Source organism: Anolis sagrei, chromosome 4 (assembly GCF_037176765.1).
Source record: "Anolis sagrei isolate rAnoSag1 chromosome 4, rAnoSag1.mat, whole genome shotgun sequence".
Classification (NCBI taxonomy): Eukaryota; Metazoa; Chordata; class Lepidosauria; order Squamata; family Dactyloidae; genus Anolis; species Anolis sagrei.
Genome location: NC_090024.1, coordinates 196,910,451 through 196,927,819, shown reverse-complemented (window position 1 = coordinate 196,927,819; position 17,369 = coordinate 196,910,451). Strand labels below are relative to the sequence as shown.

At 39.2% G+C, this 17,369-nt stretch overlaps 1 protein-coding gene across 1 annotated transcript in view; it reads left to right on the top strand.

Moving 5' to 3' along the window:
* The window catches only part of PLXNA2 (plexin A2), a 521,320-nt gene that overhangs the window by 496,600 nt on the left and 7,351 nt on the right, over window positions 1-17,369 (top strand). The window contains exons 28-31 of the mRNA XM_060772844.2: window positions 3,901-4,091; window positions 4,609-4,778; window positions 14,689-14,901; window positions 16,883-17,033. Coding sequence (XP_060628827.2) covers window positions 3,901-4,091; window positions 4,609-4,778; window positions 14,689-14,901; window positions 16,883-17,033 — 725 coding nt within the window. The remainder of the gene's footprint in view (window positions 1-3,900; window positions 4,092-4,608; window positions 4,779-14,688; window positions 14,902-16,882; window positions 17,034-17,369) is intronic.

Below are 17,369 nucleotides of genomic sequence, written 5' to 3'. Positions count from 1 at the left end.
TTTGGGGGATTTTGATCATTGTTGGTCAGAACAGAAGTCCAGGAGCAAAAAAAAAAAAACTGCGTTGCAATGGGTTTGTTTTTTATTTTTCATGTCAGAAGCAACTTGAGAAACTGCAAGTCACTTCTGGTGTGGGAGAACTGGCTGTCTGCAAGGACATTGCCCAGGGGATGCCTTGATGCTTTACCATCCTGTGGGAAGCTTCTCTCATGTCCCCGCGTGGTAAACTGGACCTGACAGATGGGAGCTCACCCCACTCCCCACTTATTTGTACATAGACCCCAATTCTTTACAAAAACATCTCTTTCCGGAAACAGTGTTTTTGTGCAAAAATGTTATTTGCACCAAAACTATAATTTTAATAGATAGTAACTGCAGAATGCATGAATACTGAATGAAAAATATGCAAAACTCTTTCCTCTGTGTTATGCAGCCAAACCAAACCCAAGGGAGTTTTGTCATGATTTGCAGATAGGTATGTTATGAAGTTTCCAAAAACAATTAACAGTAAAAATTGGGACTATTGTACCCATTTTGTAAAATGTATTCCTTTTTTAAATTACCATCATTACCATTTTTTCACTCTTGAAAGTAATTCATTATTATTTTTCATGATACCATTTGCTATCATTTCTTTTTCTGTCTTCATAATATTGTCTTCATAATAATTGTCTTCATAATAATTCAAAAAGAGTATAGTAAAATTATGTTACTTTATCACAGAATATACTTAGATTAAAATCAAATATCAAACATGAGAAATTAGGCTTGTTTATTTTTGTGTTCTATTATTGGTAAAAAGATGTCAGTCAGAAGAAATGTTGTGCCATATGTCTAGTAATAAAACACCAAGATGTTTAGCTGAAGTTATAGAATGATTTTTTGTCTTTTTCATTGTGTAGACTGGGCTATGAGGGGGGAAAATCTATATACAATCCAACTCCGCTCTTGTAATTCTCAAGGCATTTATACCAAAGCACCAAAGAATAACTTTTATTTCGTAGAGCGACCTCTATTGCAACTTTCTGCAACAACATCTCTTTGTTTGCAAACTGTATAGCAGTGTCCCACCTTGAAAGTTATTGCCAGCAGAGACCCATTTTCCATTGCCAACAACGAATCTACACAGTTGTTGCTAACATTGATATTGATATCTCTAAATGTGCAAATGGCATGCAAATGAGGCTGTATATTTACTCTCTACATTTGCATTATATATCAGGGCAGCGCATGTTTTAAAAATAGAATGATTCAGTGTTCTCACCCCGTAATTACATCCACAAGAATATTCATATTTATCTGAGCATTAATCAAAAGTGAAGTTTTGGTAGGGAAATGGTAATGATTCACTCATTCTCCTACTAATTTATGGGGATCTCCTTAATCCTACTGTCAGCCAAAAGGGAAGAGTGGCAAATTAAGAAACCAGTCTGAGTTATCACAGCAAAATAACCACTTGCTTGAGAATTAGAAGGCTGAAGAATCAAATAGAAGGAAAGTGTATTGGCAGGTTGGTTTTATTGAAAGAAAAATTGCTTAGCTTCCTAATGGGTAATAGCAAACTTCTGACCTTGCATTGGTAGGTATTAGATAATATGTTATTTCTTTTTACACTTCTACTGCATATCCTACTGTACTTCAGAATTTTTATTTATTTTCAGTTCTAAATTGATGGCCAACTTTGTTCTATAAGACCAATCATTTGATCTAAGAACCATTATGTCCAGGAGGTCAAGGATACTTACACATAATATTATTAATATCTCACTCTCATGCATCATAAAGTATGGAAAATGTCTGGCTCATTTTGCATCATTAGATCACTAGGCTAGAAATAAACTGTTTGAGTGTGCCCTATCTATCCTAAAGATATTGTAAGAATGGGGTCTCCCATTATCTGGGCAACACAGTTGAGGGGTATAGTGTCATGTACAAGCGACTAAAAGATTAATGATGTGATATTTTTAGGTTACATAGGATCCACAGAGATCACAAGAGACAATTTTCCAGTGACAAGTTTGGGGAGAAGTGTAGAAAATGCTTTCAAGATTAAAGGTTATTTATTAAAGATTGTGCCACAAGGCACAAGAGAAAATAACTGAGAGTTTGAGACTGATATTTTCATCATTATCCCTTGGAAAGCTTGGTCATAGGCTGGACAAAGGGGTCAAGACTCTCAGCTTCTCATGAACTTCTAAAGACCTAGGTAGAGCACTGTAATAAAACTACCTTTTAGTCGGCTAGGCCGAAGCCTGCATAGCAGTGTTTGGCCTCCTGGTTGTTGAGCAAAGAAGGAGGAGGAGTCAGGCTGACTCCTGATTGGGTGTAACAATCAGGGGTGGAGTCAGCTGATGGAGGGAAAGGGAGCTGTCTTGGCTGACAGAAAGAAGAAGAGTCTGAGAGTTAGACAGAGAGAGTTGGATTTTTAGAGCAGGGAACTGACAGAAGGGAAGAGCTTTTAGCTAGTCTCTAGGTGTAAGGTATAGGGTGAAGACATTAGGCTAGAGCTTTACTAGAGAGGCTAGTAAAGGAGAGCTGTGTCTTATTGAGCCTAAGAGAGGTTTCAAAGATACCTTATAGCCAGTTGAGGGAGGCAGACAGGGGTCTGTGCTCCAAGTAAAACTGTGTCTAATAATAGAACAGTTGGTTATAGAGACTCAAGCTGAAAAAGCTATTCTGTCAGGAGAACTGTTTGTGTTCAAGCAACCAAGTTACTGCAACTGCATCAAGATTTTGTACCACTCATTCCAACGAGTTGTTGTTATTCTCAAGTTAAAATAAACTCTTTACTTTTAACTGGTGTTCGCCTCAATCCATTCGTTTTCCTCTAAAATCATTCTCTCAACACATCTTTTAATCTCCAGTCAGCCATTGAAGTTCAAGAGCTCAAACACCCTTTTATTTAAAATACAATCACACCCTTTTTGGTTCCTCAGGCCGGCATTTCTGAGGTGGTGGCAGCTATTTTTACCAAGTGCTTCGGTCACTTAGGGTCAGCCTTTTGTTCCACGCTATATATCTAAGGGCAGAGGTGTGATCGTGGTGTCCACCCTGCCAGAGATATCCCTCTTAAATTCTATTATATTGGTGGCAGCGGTGGGATTTGTCTGACCACTCTGCCTCGATAAGTCTTTAATTCCTTTATAAGCACCATGTGGATCATAATAAGAATGTTCAGTTAGTCACATTAGGGCTTGTGCTTCTTCTAGGCACTTAATATGACTTAAGCTGTTTTTGTAACTTCATAACTACTACTAACACCAAAGGAAGCTGCCCTCGTGTATACAAAATACCCTTTTGCTAATGTAAAGTTGTTTGCTTAGAATAAAAACTTTCCTTAAAGGTCTTCTCTTTTACACATCTTCTCTTTTGTCTTCATGTGCCTTTGGTTAATATGTGTATAGGATCCTCAACTTCCAAGAGAAGGGGAGAGAAGTCTCTACAAAATCAGAGCATTAAATAATGCAAGTTAGGCAACCCCACCCCCAAGCAACTCCCAGTAGTGAGTCTTGTGGGGAGACATTAAGGTGGTCACAGTGCAAAGAATTCAGGGATCCTCTCCTACTCAAAATCATCATCATCATCATCATCATCATCATCATCATCATCGGGGTGGCTTACAAAATAGCACACAAAAGTGCCATACATAAAATACATAATACATTAAAAATAAAATACATCAAGATGAAAACCATAATACATTACATAAACCATATATATAAATTGATAAAACAATCTCTATTAAAGTAGAATCAGTTAAAAGATCCGTGAAGCAAGAGATTGGGCTTGAGCCCATTCCAGATATGTTAACTGTTAGAGAGCTAGTATATAAAGTGTGAATAGATATAATCTATGACCAATCCTATCTTTGTTTTGTGCTTTCTGTTTTCTCTTGCACAGACTCCACATTTCGGTACACAGGAAGCCCAGACAGTTTACGTTCCAGAGCACCTATGATTACTCCAGACCTAGAAAGTGGGGTGAAGGTCTGGCACTTAGTCAAGAATCATGACCATGGTGACCAGAAGGAGGGTGACCGGGGCAGTAAGATGGTGTCAGAGATCTACCTAACAAGGCTGCTAGCTACAAAGGTAATGACAGGGCTGGGATCAAATATCCTGTTTTCACCAGTTCAAAATAGTAGATATCAACTATGGGAGAATATCAACACTTACTACTGCACTGCTTCATTTATATGGAAGTAAAAAAATGCAACAATTTATATTAGTAATAGCAAGATCATTCCACAAGTCAGGTAATCAAAGTAACTGTGTAGAGCTGATATGAGTTGCCTATCCCAGACAAAGAGCAATGGCAGTGTTAAGGGAGAAATGTTACTCTTATGTATGGTATATATTAAGTACTCAAAGCCTACATTTCCAACAGCATTCAAGATGGCAATGGCACATTTTTCATTTTTCCCTGCACAATGAGTGAACTTTGTTTCATCTTCTTCCTCCTTTCCAAAAAAGAATCAATGTCAGGGTCTGTAAATACAGTTGTAATGTTAGTGGTCCTATTTCCAAACCTGCATGTAATGAAATGGTGCTGTTCCTCCCTCTGCAGGGATTTTGTAGCAATCATGCTTTTTTTTCTTGTTTGCATCAGGGTACACTGCAGAAGTTTGTTGATGACTTGTTTGAGACTTTGTTCAGTACAGTACACCGAGGCAGTGCTCTCCCACTGGCTATCAAATATATGTTTGATTTCTTGGATGAGCAAGCAGATAAACATGGCATCCATGACACCGATGTGAGGCACACGTGGAAGAGCAACTGGTAAGTGGCATCAAGAGTTATGGTTTATGCATGTGGAAAAATTGCTGTATGTGAGGATGAATATTGAAGGCTTTGTGGTCACAATTGAGTTAGTATTAATCAAGCCAAATCCTCCTGAGCCTAGCTTAGGACTTTCTAAAAGACTTCAAGCTTGCTTTCAGAAGGTAAGCAAATAAATGCATTCCGATTAAGGATAAGCAGTCAATTAAAATTTCAAAAATCAGAAGCAGTATATGGGATAAAATTCAATGAATCTTTGACATTTACTGCTCACCAGTGCAATAAATGCCTCCTACAAATAGCTGGCTTCTTCAGTCTTTGCTTTTGGACTCATGGAATGTCTGACAGTATTACTGAAAATCTGGCCTGACCTTATTGTGCTTTCCTATCCCTCTGTTTCCTGTGCATTCCTTAAATCAGGCATGTCTTCTGCTGAAGCCTTGCTGCTAATGTCACATTTTCGGTAAGGTCATGATGGGCATCAAGTCACAAGTGACATCACCAGAGGACAGCTTGCTGGCAGTGACACAGAGGTGCTGGCACTAGCCCAGATACACCAAAGGGGTCCCAGGGCAGCTCTGAAGGCATTTAAACCACAGTTTGCCAGTAACTGTAACAATGGACACAGAGATAGCTATGCCAGTGCAGCCTCAAAGCAGCTTGAAGAAGCATACACAGTGTCACAGTGGTTATCCCTGTAGCAGTACATTCCATGAAGGATTTCTGCCTTCTTATATAAAACCGCAATCTCTTAACATCTGGTTACTTTCTAAGTGTGTAGCATCAGGGAAGCTGCAGATTGCCTCTGGTGTTTGTCTGAGATAATAAGAAGATAAACTGAGGCAGAATTTGCTCTGCTGGATATAGCCAGGAAATTCTTAGTGAACCTGAATAGCATTGAAATGCATTATTTAAATCTTAGTGGAGATGGATCCCAACAATGAGAAGGTGATTTCAAAGACACCAATAAAAAATACATAACAATTTAAATGTTAAAATTAAAAACAAAAAAAAATATTTTCATTAAAATAATTAAACATTGAAATATCAAATTACATTGCAACTTCACACCCACCCCAAAATTAAAATCATACCATCCCCAGAAGCCCATTTCCCCTTTAATCCATAAAATCCAATGGCATATGAACATCTTCACCTGCCTACAAAAGACAAGCAGGGCCTCCTGGTCTCTCTGGAGAGGGAGTTTCAGAGTATAGGAGCAGAAAAGGCATCTCCCTTGTTCCCACCAAACGAGCTTCAGAGGGTGGAGGGACAGTTGATAGTAATGTTCTGATGGATTCATAAGAAGTGATATGGAACTTCACGTAACCTGACTCAAGTCATATAGGGCTTTAGAGATCAAAACCAGTACTTTGAAGTATGTCTGGAAATGGTTTGGCAGCCAACAGAGCTGCTTAGGAAACATGAAGGCAGTTTACAAATGTAGTTGTAACTAGGATTTAGCTAGATGTTCGTTAATTATATTGTTTTCCTTTATGCCTAATGGAAGAGATTGCACTGTGCTAGCCAGCTTCTGGCACTCATAACTGTTATAGAGCATTAGACTGGGATAACTCACAAAAGCTAGGACAGGGCTTCATGAACTATATGAAGTAGACTACCCACTTAGTTGATTTTTGGAGCTTCTCCTAGCTTGGGCCATGACTGCCATAACACACAAGACCCTTTTCAAAGTGTATGAAATGTACAGCTCTTTTGGTGCATTCATAGATAATATGGACAAAGCAAAAATCCCAGATGGATATCAGAAACACAATTCCACTGCTCACCCACCCAGAAAAAAACCTAAAATGGGGACAAGAGATGTCCTACTGTCACAAAAAGGAAACAAGACTTGGATGGAGGGTAGTGGGTCCATCTAAGTTGTAACACTGAGTTATTGTCTAGTCAGATAGCCACTTCCCAGTTGTTTCAGAGTCTTCCACCAACAATCAGGTATAGAAGAAAAGAGACTAAGAGGAGCTTATTCTTCAAACACATACAGTTGTCACAAGCAGCAGATCATATTCTACCATTTCAAAGCAATTGCTGCTGGTACGTCTTTTTCTTGGCTATTATTTTAAGATTAAAAGTTCCCTGGGCTTAAAATTTACCACTGAATGGAGACTAAAACCTAATAAATACACAAATTACTATCTCCAGACTGTGTGTATGTGTGTATTTGTTCATTCATTCATTCATTCATTCCTCAATCCCTTGCGGTTTGCAAAGCCTCTAATCATCCTGTCTGCCAAAGCCAGATTCCCTGCTAAGGCTGCAGAGAGCTAAAACAATTTTATAGAAGCTTTAGAGGCAGAGTTATTAAGATAAAATGCTAGAATCCTGAATAAAATGACACTTCTTAAAGCTACCAAGAAGTGCACATGAGGAGAGAGTTTCCCCCCCTGTGGTGACATAGGCCAACCCACGTTTTTAGTACAAAGATCTCCCCAACTGTTGCTGATGTCTACAGACAAATGCTAGAAAGGGATCCTGGGGGAGAGAAAAACCAGATAGTCAGGCCACTAAACTCAATCTTCTCTGTTTAGTAGTAACCATGAAAAGCTACATTGTAGTAAGTCAGATCAGACTGGTCCATCAGTCTTAGCAACATCTCTTTCTGTTGAGTTGGGTCTAAAGTATGTCAATAGAACTTTATTTCTGTTGACATTACTTGGTCTTAAACTAAGCCCCATCAATTTCACATCTGACTTGTTGATTTTCATTGTGGCCTATATTTTGACAGAACACTCTGAGATATGACTCTTCAGAGTGAAGCTTCGGGATGGATGGTATCTCATTGAAGTTTGAATGTAACTTTTTAATTCGAAATGCGAAGGTACCAAGGAATCTATTCTCTTCTAGGCCATGCTATTTTTGCTTGCTTTTACCCAAACTTTTAATCCAATCCAGCATTAGTCAGAAGATATTTTTACTTTGTTCAATATCCATACTTCAACATCATTTTAATGTCTATTTCTTTTAAAATTCATATTTAAAATGTTTAAATTGCATTGCTATTTTCCGTAGTGTGTTATATCTACTATGTGGCAAAGTTCAAATCTGCACATTTATCTAAGAGGTGTAGATCAGTACAATTAATATGAGAATTTTAAAATTATTAATTCCTCAAGTGTTCCTAGTTAAACCTTGGCCCCAATGTATTTGACTGAGGAAGACAAGTAATATAGCTACAGCATAGAATAAAATCAGATTACAAAGAAGAAAAAATTCAACAAACCCATATTCACAGCTCCTTAAGACACTTCTTGTAGAGCATGGTGTCCAGACTTATAATAATAATAATAATAATAATAATAATAATAAACCTTTAGTTATACCCCGCTAACATCTCCCGAAGGAGTCGGTGCGGCTTACAAGAGGCTGAGGTCCAACACATCAATAAAACAACAGCATAACAAATACAACAATAAATAAACTCATAAAAACAAAACAATAAACATTAAAAGACTAGCAGTAAACATTAAACAATAACACCACAACGCATTTAAAACAAAGGCCGGGCCAAATGTAATGATTAAACATTTTAAAAATGCTGGACATGACAGGTGAAATGGATATGTTTTTGGAGATAGGTGCGATGTGCAGACAATCTTAAATCTCTAGTGAAGTGCAATTGGGACATGATGCTTGGAGTTTCCTATTCTGGGAAGGCACACTGGAACAACCACATCTTCAAGCTCTTCCTAAAGACTGCCAATGTTGGGGCTTGTCTGATGTCCTTGGGGAGAGAGTTCCAGAGTCGGGGGACCACCATGGAGAAGGCCCTGTCCCTCGTCCCCACCAATCGCACTTGCGACGCAGGTGGGATCGTGAGCAAGGCCTCTCCATATGATCGGAGAGATCGTGTGGGTTCGTATACGGAGATGCGGTCATGCAGGTAGGCAGGTCCCAAACCGTTTAGGGCTTTGTAGGTAAGCACCTGCACCTTGAATTGGGACCGGAAAATGAACGGCAGCCAATGGAGCTCCTTAAACAGGAGGGTTGTCCTCTCCCTGTAAGGAGCACCAGTTAACAACCTGGCTGCCACCCATTGGACCAGTTGGAATTTCTGGGCCATTTTCAAGGGCAGCCCCACATAGAGCACATTACAGTAGTCCAATCTGGAGGTGACTAAGGCATGGACCACCCTGGTAAGATCCACCTTCAGGAGGTACGGTCGCAGTTGGCACACGAATCTCAATTGTGCAAAAGCCCTCCCGGCCACCGCGGATGCCTGAGCTTCAAGCGTAAGTGATGAGTCCAAGAGGACACCCAAACTGCGGACCTGTGACTTTTGATCATTTTAGTCACCCTCCTTGGGACACATTCTAGCTTGTCAATATCTCTTTTGTAATATGATGCCCAGAATTAGACACAACATTCCAGGTGAGGTCTGACCAAAGCAGAATAGTGAGGCATCGTGACTTCCCTTGATCTAGACACTATATTCCTTTTAATGCAGCCCAAAATCCCATTGGCTTCTGCACCCACTGTTAGGCTCGTGTTCTACTTGTTGTCCACAAAGACTCCAAGATCTGTTTCCCATGAACTGTTGTCAGGCCAGGCATCACTCATTCTGTATCTTTGCATTTCATGTTTTCAGCCTAAGTGTAGTATCTTACATTTGTCCTTGTTGAAATTCATTTTGTTTTTGTTATCTTCATGCTAAAAATGGGGAATTCCACTCATAAAAATTAAGTAACATACATTATATAAACAGGAGTTCAGTGTGCCAATGTCTTGCATTACTTTTACACCATCCTTTTTCACTGCATGTTTGACCAGCAATTTCCATTACAGTGTTAAAGAGATTAGTTTTATCCCTAAATGACACTGAAAATTTAAGCCTCATAGAGTACCTAAAACTGGAATGTTTTCCTGGTGCTTGAAGGTCAGTCAGGAGAAGTGGCTGAGAGGCGACTTTGATGAGAACTGCATGAGGGAAAGCTTGTTACAATATCCATGTGAACTTGAACAGCAAGAGAGTGATTTGCTGTTGGTTATACCACCAGTACATTTTTAAAAGTATGACTTAATTTCATATCAAAGCTGGATGCCTCATCACATACTTGAAAGCTAACAGGAAGGTTTGGCTTTCTTTTTATCCTGCCACAGAGAAAAATGAATCATAATTCTTCTCTGACTATAGATGCCAAAGATTTAGGACTTTATCACACAAGGCTGGCGAACTGGAAATGCAGTGGTATAATAGTATTTGTTGCCAGTAGTTATTACATGATGTCACATGTGTCCCATTGCCACTTTGCCTTCCCTCGGTTACAGTAGCACTCCTTTTCATTGATGGGTAAAACCTGTCCTTGATTCTCCATACTACTGCCTTCCCATTACTTACTTCATTGTGAAATGTCCTTTCCGCTTCTATTCCAATATGTCAGCAGTTGTGTGACATCGGTGAGTGTCATTCTCCCTCCACTCCCTACTCTCCTTCACTGTTTCCAAGCAGCCTGTTTTCCCTCCCCCTTTGGTTTATCTTCTTTCACATGTATTTATTTTATTGCCATAATTGCAAAAGTGTAGAAATTTTAAATTAATAACCATAATGGCTGGAAGGCAGTTCACGGAACTACAGATTACCAAAGCAACAGAGAGGTGCAATACAGAGAGGTGCAATACAGATTGTTCTAAATTGGTATATTCCATTCCCTAAACTACGGTGATTGTGATAAGACAGCAAGCAGGTGTGACAATCTTTAGAAATAAATCTTATGATGTACCATCCCAAAATATTGAGCATTGGGAAGGCAATACCCTGTCTTTTAGTGGTGAAACAGATGTGTGGTGAAAGTTGTGTAGCTATAAGTGGCCTGTAACTGGTTTTTGTGAAAGATGCATAGCTATAAGTGCCCTATAACTTTGTAATGTGTAAATGGACAGGGGAAAGTCTTGAGATGCATGGATAATACCAAGGTTTTCCAAATAATATGTCAGAAAAATGTATGGTTATTGCATCTGATTGTGGATGCAGGGGAAAAAAACAGCAACAGTATCATCATCGTTGTCATCATTATTTAAATTATTGTTTGTTTGCTTTTTGTTAATATCTCACATATACACCAGCCCTGGAACTCAAGACAATTTACAAAAATTAAAACAGATCACATCACACAAAATTAAAAGTTAATATTTAACTAATAATGCCACGGTGGTCCATGCTCTCGTTACATACAGGATAGATTGCTGCAATGCACTCTAGGTGGGTTTGCCTTTGAAGACTGTTCAGAAGCTTCAAATAGTCCAACAAAAGGCAGCCAGGTTAATAACTGGGGTAGCATACAGGAAGCACACAACTCCTATGTTGCATCAACTCCACTGGCTACCAGTTCACTACCGAGCACAATTCAAAGTGCTGGCTTTGACCTATAAATCCCTAAACGGCCTTGGCCCAGTTTACCTATCCAAACAGATCTTCCTCTATGAAACGCCACAGAGATTCATATCTTCCAGGGAGGTCCTGCTCTCGGTCCTGCCACTGTCACAGGCACGATTGGCGGGGATGAGAGAGAGGGACTTCTCAGTGATTACCCCTTGGCTATGGAACTCCCTCCCTGGCAAGATTAGATCAGCCCCCTCCCTCCTGTCCTTCAGAAAGAAGGTAAAAACTTGACTTTGGGAACAAGCCTTTGCGACAGTGCAATAAGGCAAAAATTGGAAACCATATCCTTCAGACTGAATCTAGTATGACTGATTTGAGATGGCTTAAAATAATTGATTTTAAAGTGGATATAACCAATTTTAGCATTTGTGTATATTTATAGTTTATTTTATATTCTGGTATTGAATGTTTGCCTTATATATGTTTTGCTCCACCCTGAGTCCTGAGAAGGACAGAATATAAATGTTTTAAACAACAACAACAACAACAACAACAACAATATAATTACACTATCAATAGAAATAAAAAAATTCAGAAGCATCACAGTTAAAAACAAACACAGATGATACATTAATAATAAAAGCTGTCATTAATTAGTTCCAGTGGAAACATCCACAAAAAGGATTTTCTATCATGTTCCATGAAGGTAGTTGGACAGTTAAATGTGCAATTCCAGAGGTTAGCCAGAAGAGATAAGGAACTATTTTTAAATAAGCAATGCATGGAAGTGGAAGAAGACAACAGAATAGGAAGGACAAGAGACCTCTTCCAGAAAATTAGAAACATTGGAGGTAAATTTCAGGCAAAAATTGGTATGATAAGAAACAAAGATGGCAGGGACCTAACAGAAGCTGAAGAGATCAAGAGAAGGTGGCGAGACTATACAGAAGATCTGTATAGGAAGGATAACAATATCGAGGATAGCTTTGACGGTGTGGTGAATGAATTAGAACCAGACATCCTGAGGAGTGAGGTGGAATGGGCCTTAAGAAGCATTGCTAACAACAAGGCAGCAGGAGATGATGGGATCCCAGCTGAACTGTTTAAAATCTTAAAAGATGATGCTGTCAAGGTGATGCATGCCATTTGCCAGCAAATATGGAAAACACAAGAATGGCCATCAGACTGGAAAAAATCAACTTATATCCCCATACCAAAAAAGGGAAATGCGAAAGACTGCTCAAACTTCCGTACAGTGGCCCTTATTTCTCATGCCAGTAAGGTAATGCTCAAGATCCTGCAAGGAAGACTCCAGCAATACATGGAGCAAGAGTTGCCAGATGTTCAAGCTGGGTTTAGAAAAGGCAGAGGAACGAGAGACCAGATTGCCAATATCCGCTGGATAATGGAGAAAGGCAGGGAGTTTCAGAAAAACATCTACTTCTGCTTCATTGACTATTCTAAAGCCTTTGACTGTGTGGATCATAATAAATTGTGGCAAGTTCTTAGTGGGATGGGCATCCCAAGCCACCTTGTCTCTCTCCTGAGGAATCTGTACAAGGACCAAGTAGCAACAGTCAGAACTGACCATGGAACAACAGACTGGTTCAAGATTGGGAAAGGCGTACGGCAAGGCTGCATACTCTCACCCAACCTCTTTAACTTGTATGCAGAACACATCATGCGATGTGCGGGGCTGGATGAATGCAAAGCTGGGGTGAAAATTGCTGGAAGAAACATTAACAACCTCAGATATGCAGATGACACCACTCTGATGGCCGAAAGCGAGGAGGAGCTGAGGAGCCTTCTAATCAAGGTGAAAGAAGAAAGCGCAAAAGCCGGGTTGCAGCTAAACGTCAAAAAAACCAAGATTATGGCAACAAGAATGATTGACAACTGGAAAATAGAGGGAGAAACCGTGGAGGCCGTGACAGACTTTGTATTTCTAGGCGCAAAGATTACTGCAGATGCAGACTGTGGCCAGGAAATCAGAAGACGCTTACTTCTTGGGAGGAGAGCAATGTCCAGTCTCAATAAAATAGTGAAGAGTAGAGACATCAGACTGGCAACAAAGATCCGTCTAGTCAAAGCCATGGTATTCCCTGTAGTCACCTACGGATGTGAGAGCTGGACCTTAGGGAAGGCTGAGCGAAGGAAGATCGATGCTTTTGAGCTGTGGTGTTGGAGGAAAGTGCTGAGAGTGCCTTGGACTGCGAGAAGATCCAACCAGTCCATCCTCCAGGAAATAAAGCCCGACTGCTCACTGGAGGGAAAGATACTAGAGACAAAGCTGAAGTACTTTGGCCACATCATGAGGAGACAGGAAAGCCTAGAGAAGACAATTATGCTGGGGAAAGTGGAAGGCAAAAGGAAGAGGGGCCGACCAAGGGCAAGATGGATGGATGGCATCCTTGAAGTGACTGGACTGACCTTGAGGGAGCTGGGGGTGGTAACGGCCGACAGGGAGCTCTGGCGTAGGCTGGTCCATGAGGTCACGAAGAGTCGGAGACGACTGAACGAATGAACAAAGTTGGACAGAAAGAAGGACTTCTCTCAAGAAGCTGATATGAGTCTTTCAGATAAATTGAACCCTAGCCAATATAAAGCTTTATGGAAACTACCTGCATTGATTTCTCATTTCTCCCATTCATAATGGATACAAATAATGGTAGAAGTTATCAGAAACTACATAATTTTCAAACTTCAGACAAGTAAATTTATTTCGGTGCGTGCTGTACTGTAACTCTTAACACCCCAGCCTAGCACAACAGAGAGCAGGGAGCTATTGCTCTCTGTACATAGTTTATATGATCTGGTCCTGGTTCTCTTTTTTGTCACTGATTATCTAAATTTCCAATTTTCATATATTGAGTTTGTTTGTTTGTGATCATTGTTATTTCTGTTCTCAGAATATAGTATTATTCTTTACACTCAAAAGCAACAAATAGTGTCACCTAGTGACTGAACAATACTAGCTTTCATGAGATTAAAAAGAACTCAAGAAAGCAAGGAAAAGATATAAAACATATCCTTATCCGAATTGTTATTTATTGTAGGTTGTAGTATAATATTGTAATGTTGATGCACAGTAGCACAATGGAAAGCAGCTGTTGCACAGTGCAAATAACTTATGTTTATCAACATGGTAAACAGAAAAATACACCAATATGGAGAGTAACTATATTACAGGAACCTCATAGGACTGGCCATAAAATATTTTCACTTCATTGATGATCCAGCACAATCCAAGGTGTCTGATTAATTCAGATCAAGAAATAGTTCCATATAGATTGTGTGTACCCATCCTAATATCAGAGGAAAAATGATATTTAGTTTGTTTGCAATTAGAATTTGATTTTCATTTTTTGTTGCTTCTTCTCCCCCCCCCCCCCCCCCCGCGCTTTCTCTTTTTCTTCTTCTTCTTCTCAGATATGGTACATTTTATTATCACTGCTGTTGTTTTAGCCATTAAATGCCATTTGGTGAAAAGAACACAAAAAGGGGTGAGGTGGATGGTAATGAAACTCAATTTTCTTGGACTTCTAATGCATTTTATGTCTTTCTTTTCTGTAGTCTTCCTCTCCGCTTCTGGGTGAATGTAATTAAAAACCCACAGTTTGTCTTCGACATCCATAAGGGAAGTATCACAGATGCCTGCCTATCAGTGGTAGCCCAGACCTTTATGGATTCATGTTCTACTTCAGAGCACCGACTGGGCAAGGACTCCCCCTCCAATAAGCTGCTATATGCCAAGGACATACCTAGCTATAAGAGCTGGGTAGAAAGGTCAGTATAGGGATTAATGAGCCACTTTTGGATCCTGTCCCTTCCTCAAAGCTTTCCCAAGTTTTTAGTTACTGCACAAACAGGAATAGTGTTGACCCTATTACCTTCTCTCATTCACACATACATGTGCTTAAATGGTTCTTAATTAAATGCATTAAACAAAATTACAATTAAAATTACAATAAACAATATCTGCCCTCTAGGGAAATTAAGCAATGGAAGAGTTGTCATTTTTATGCACAGTTTCTGAATATGTTTACAATTATACCATAGCATAATTAAATACAACACAGGCCCATGTCTGTGTGGGGAATGCATTCCTGAAATGTCTATGGAAGCAGGAAACCATGGACAATAGTGAACAATGAAATTAACATTTCCACAAGAAGTCATCTTATAGTCATGCTGAAGTATCTAGAAAATTCTTAGAAAACTATCAACCAAGTACACTACTGATCTTGTCTAGACAGGATTAGGAGTCTTTTACATTCACATCACAAAAGCACCACTTCAGGCTTGCATTTTGGAGAACTCTACAGCTTATTAGTCTTCATCTACTCTGTCACTGCATTCAAGTGCAACCTTGATTTAGTTTTAGTCCATGCACAACCTCTCATATTACCCAAGAGCCTCCCAGACTGGACTAGCTAAAGTTGTCTTGAAAGCTAGACTATTCTCCTTGGTAATTTATAGCTGAATGGCTTCACAGCCCATCTTTAATGAGAAAGATTTCATGATGAGGAACATGGCATTCTTTACAGTGATTTGCATCCCTTGGCCCTCTGACCTGTGCTGGTTATGTGCCAAATACCCAAGTGGGAACAGATGTGTCAGGTCAGTAATACCCAATTCTCAATTATCTATATAGGATGAGTTTTATCATCCACTATTAAATCATAAATCATATCAAATTTATTTCAGACTGGCCTAGCATTATATTTCAACACTTACATTTAATAAAACCATTTATCAGTATTCATGCCTTGTTTTATTTTCTAACTAGCACACATTTCCAGCTTTGCAAAAGTTAAAAACCTATTTTTAAACCAAATGTTGTTATAGCATCTGTGCAAATTTCAGGCACCTAGATTTCACAGTCTTAGAACCAGGGCAGAGAGAGGAGGATATATTATGTTTTGTGGCCTTTTCTAAATACACTAAAGGCATCAGTTATTGTCTGATCATGGAAGGAAAGCAGGGTCAATCCTGGTGAATACCTGGATGGGATACCACCACTAAATACCAGGTGCTGTCTGTGCTGCAAAAAAAGGATTTTGCAATTCAACTCAAAGTATTCCTTGCCTGAGAAAGCCCATGGGGATTGCCACAAGTTGACAGGTGTGCACACATACATATATTTCAGTTATGGTATCCTCTTTATCTCCTTACAGTTACATCTAATGCAGTTTAGGGTTTTGAATTAGTGAGCCTTCAGTATTTGATCATTAAAGATTCCTCCCTGTTCTCCAACTCCAAAAGTTTTTTGCAAGTGAAATTTCATGTTTGTGTTTCCTTTATGAGATAAACAATTGTTGCTAATTAACCATATCAAGGCTATAAAGTGGTATGTGGTGATGCCTATATAACTGGGAAATAATGCACATTGATTTAAGGAGTATGATATGTTTTTACATATTTGTTTGACATTTTTAGTTCTTCAGCTCTTTTTTGTATCAGCACCTCTATTGAACATGACTAATGCAGCCTGTATCTCATAATCATACTGTTTTGCTTTCCTATTAAAATTATCACTATATGCACAACACATTCATGGACAAAACTCATAGAGATTTTCTCCATCTGATTTTCAAGACTTCCCTCCTGTACCACAGCTTACCTCAATCAACAGTATAACATTTCCAGTGCCCAGGAGGCATTGTTAAATCAAGAAGGGCAAGGAAGTCCATTTCACTCATTGAGTTGCATGTGCCTAAATCCTTATCCAACCCAAATCATACATTTCTACCCATTTCTTTTTCAGGTATTATGCAGACATTGCAAAACTTCCAGCCATCAGTGACCAGGACATGAATGCCTACCTCGCAGAACAGTCACGTCTGCACTCTATTGATTTCAATATGTTGAGTGCACTCAATGAAATCTACTCCTATGTCAGCAAATACAGTGAGGAGGTAAGGATAGATGGCATACTCTTTTTCATTAGACACTTATTTGTGTGTTGACACCATAACATAATCAGGAGAAACACAATGCAGTTTTCATCATTTAGGACTTATTCTATGCACCTATGTGGTTATTTTCTTCATAGAGAGAACTGTGTGATAATTATGTGGGGAAGTCCCACATTGCAAAGAGACAGTCCAGAAGTTGTTTTTTTTTTTTTTTGTCTTGATGCCCCAACACTTAAGATGCATACTTTTGACAATTTTAAAGAAAATGTTATCAAATATTCTTTTTCCTTCCTTTTTGGCCACAATGCTTTTGTGACTTCATTCTCCTTATATTTT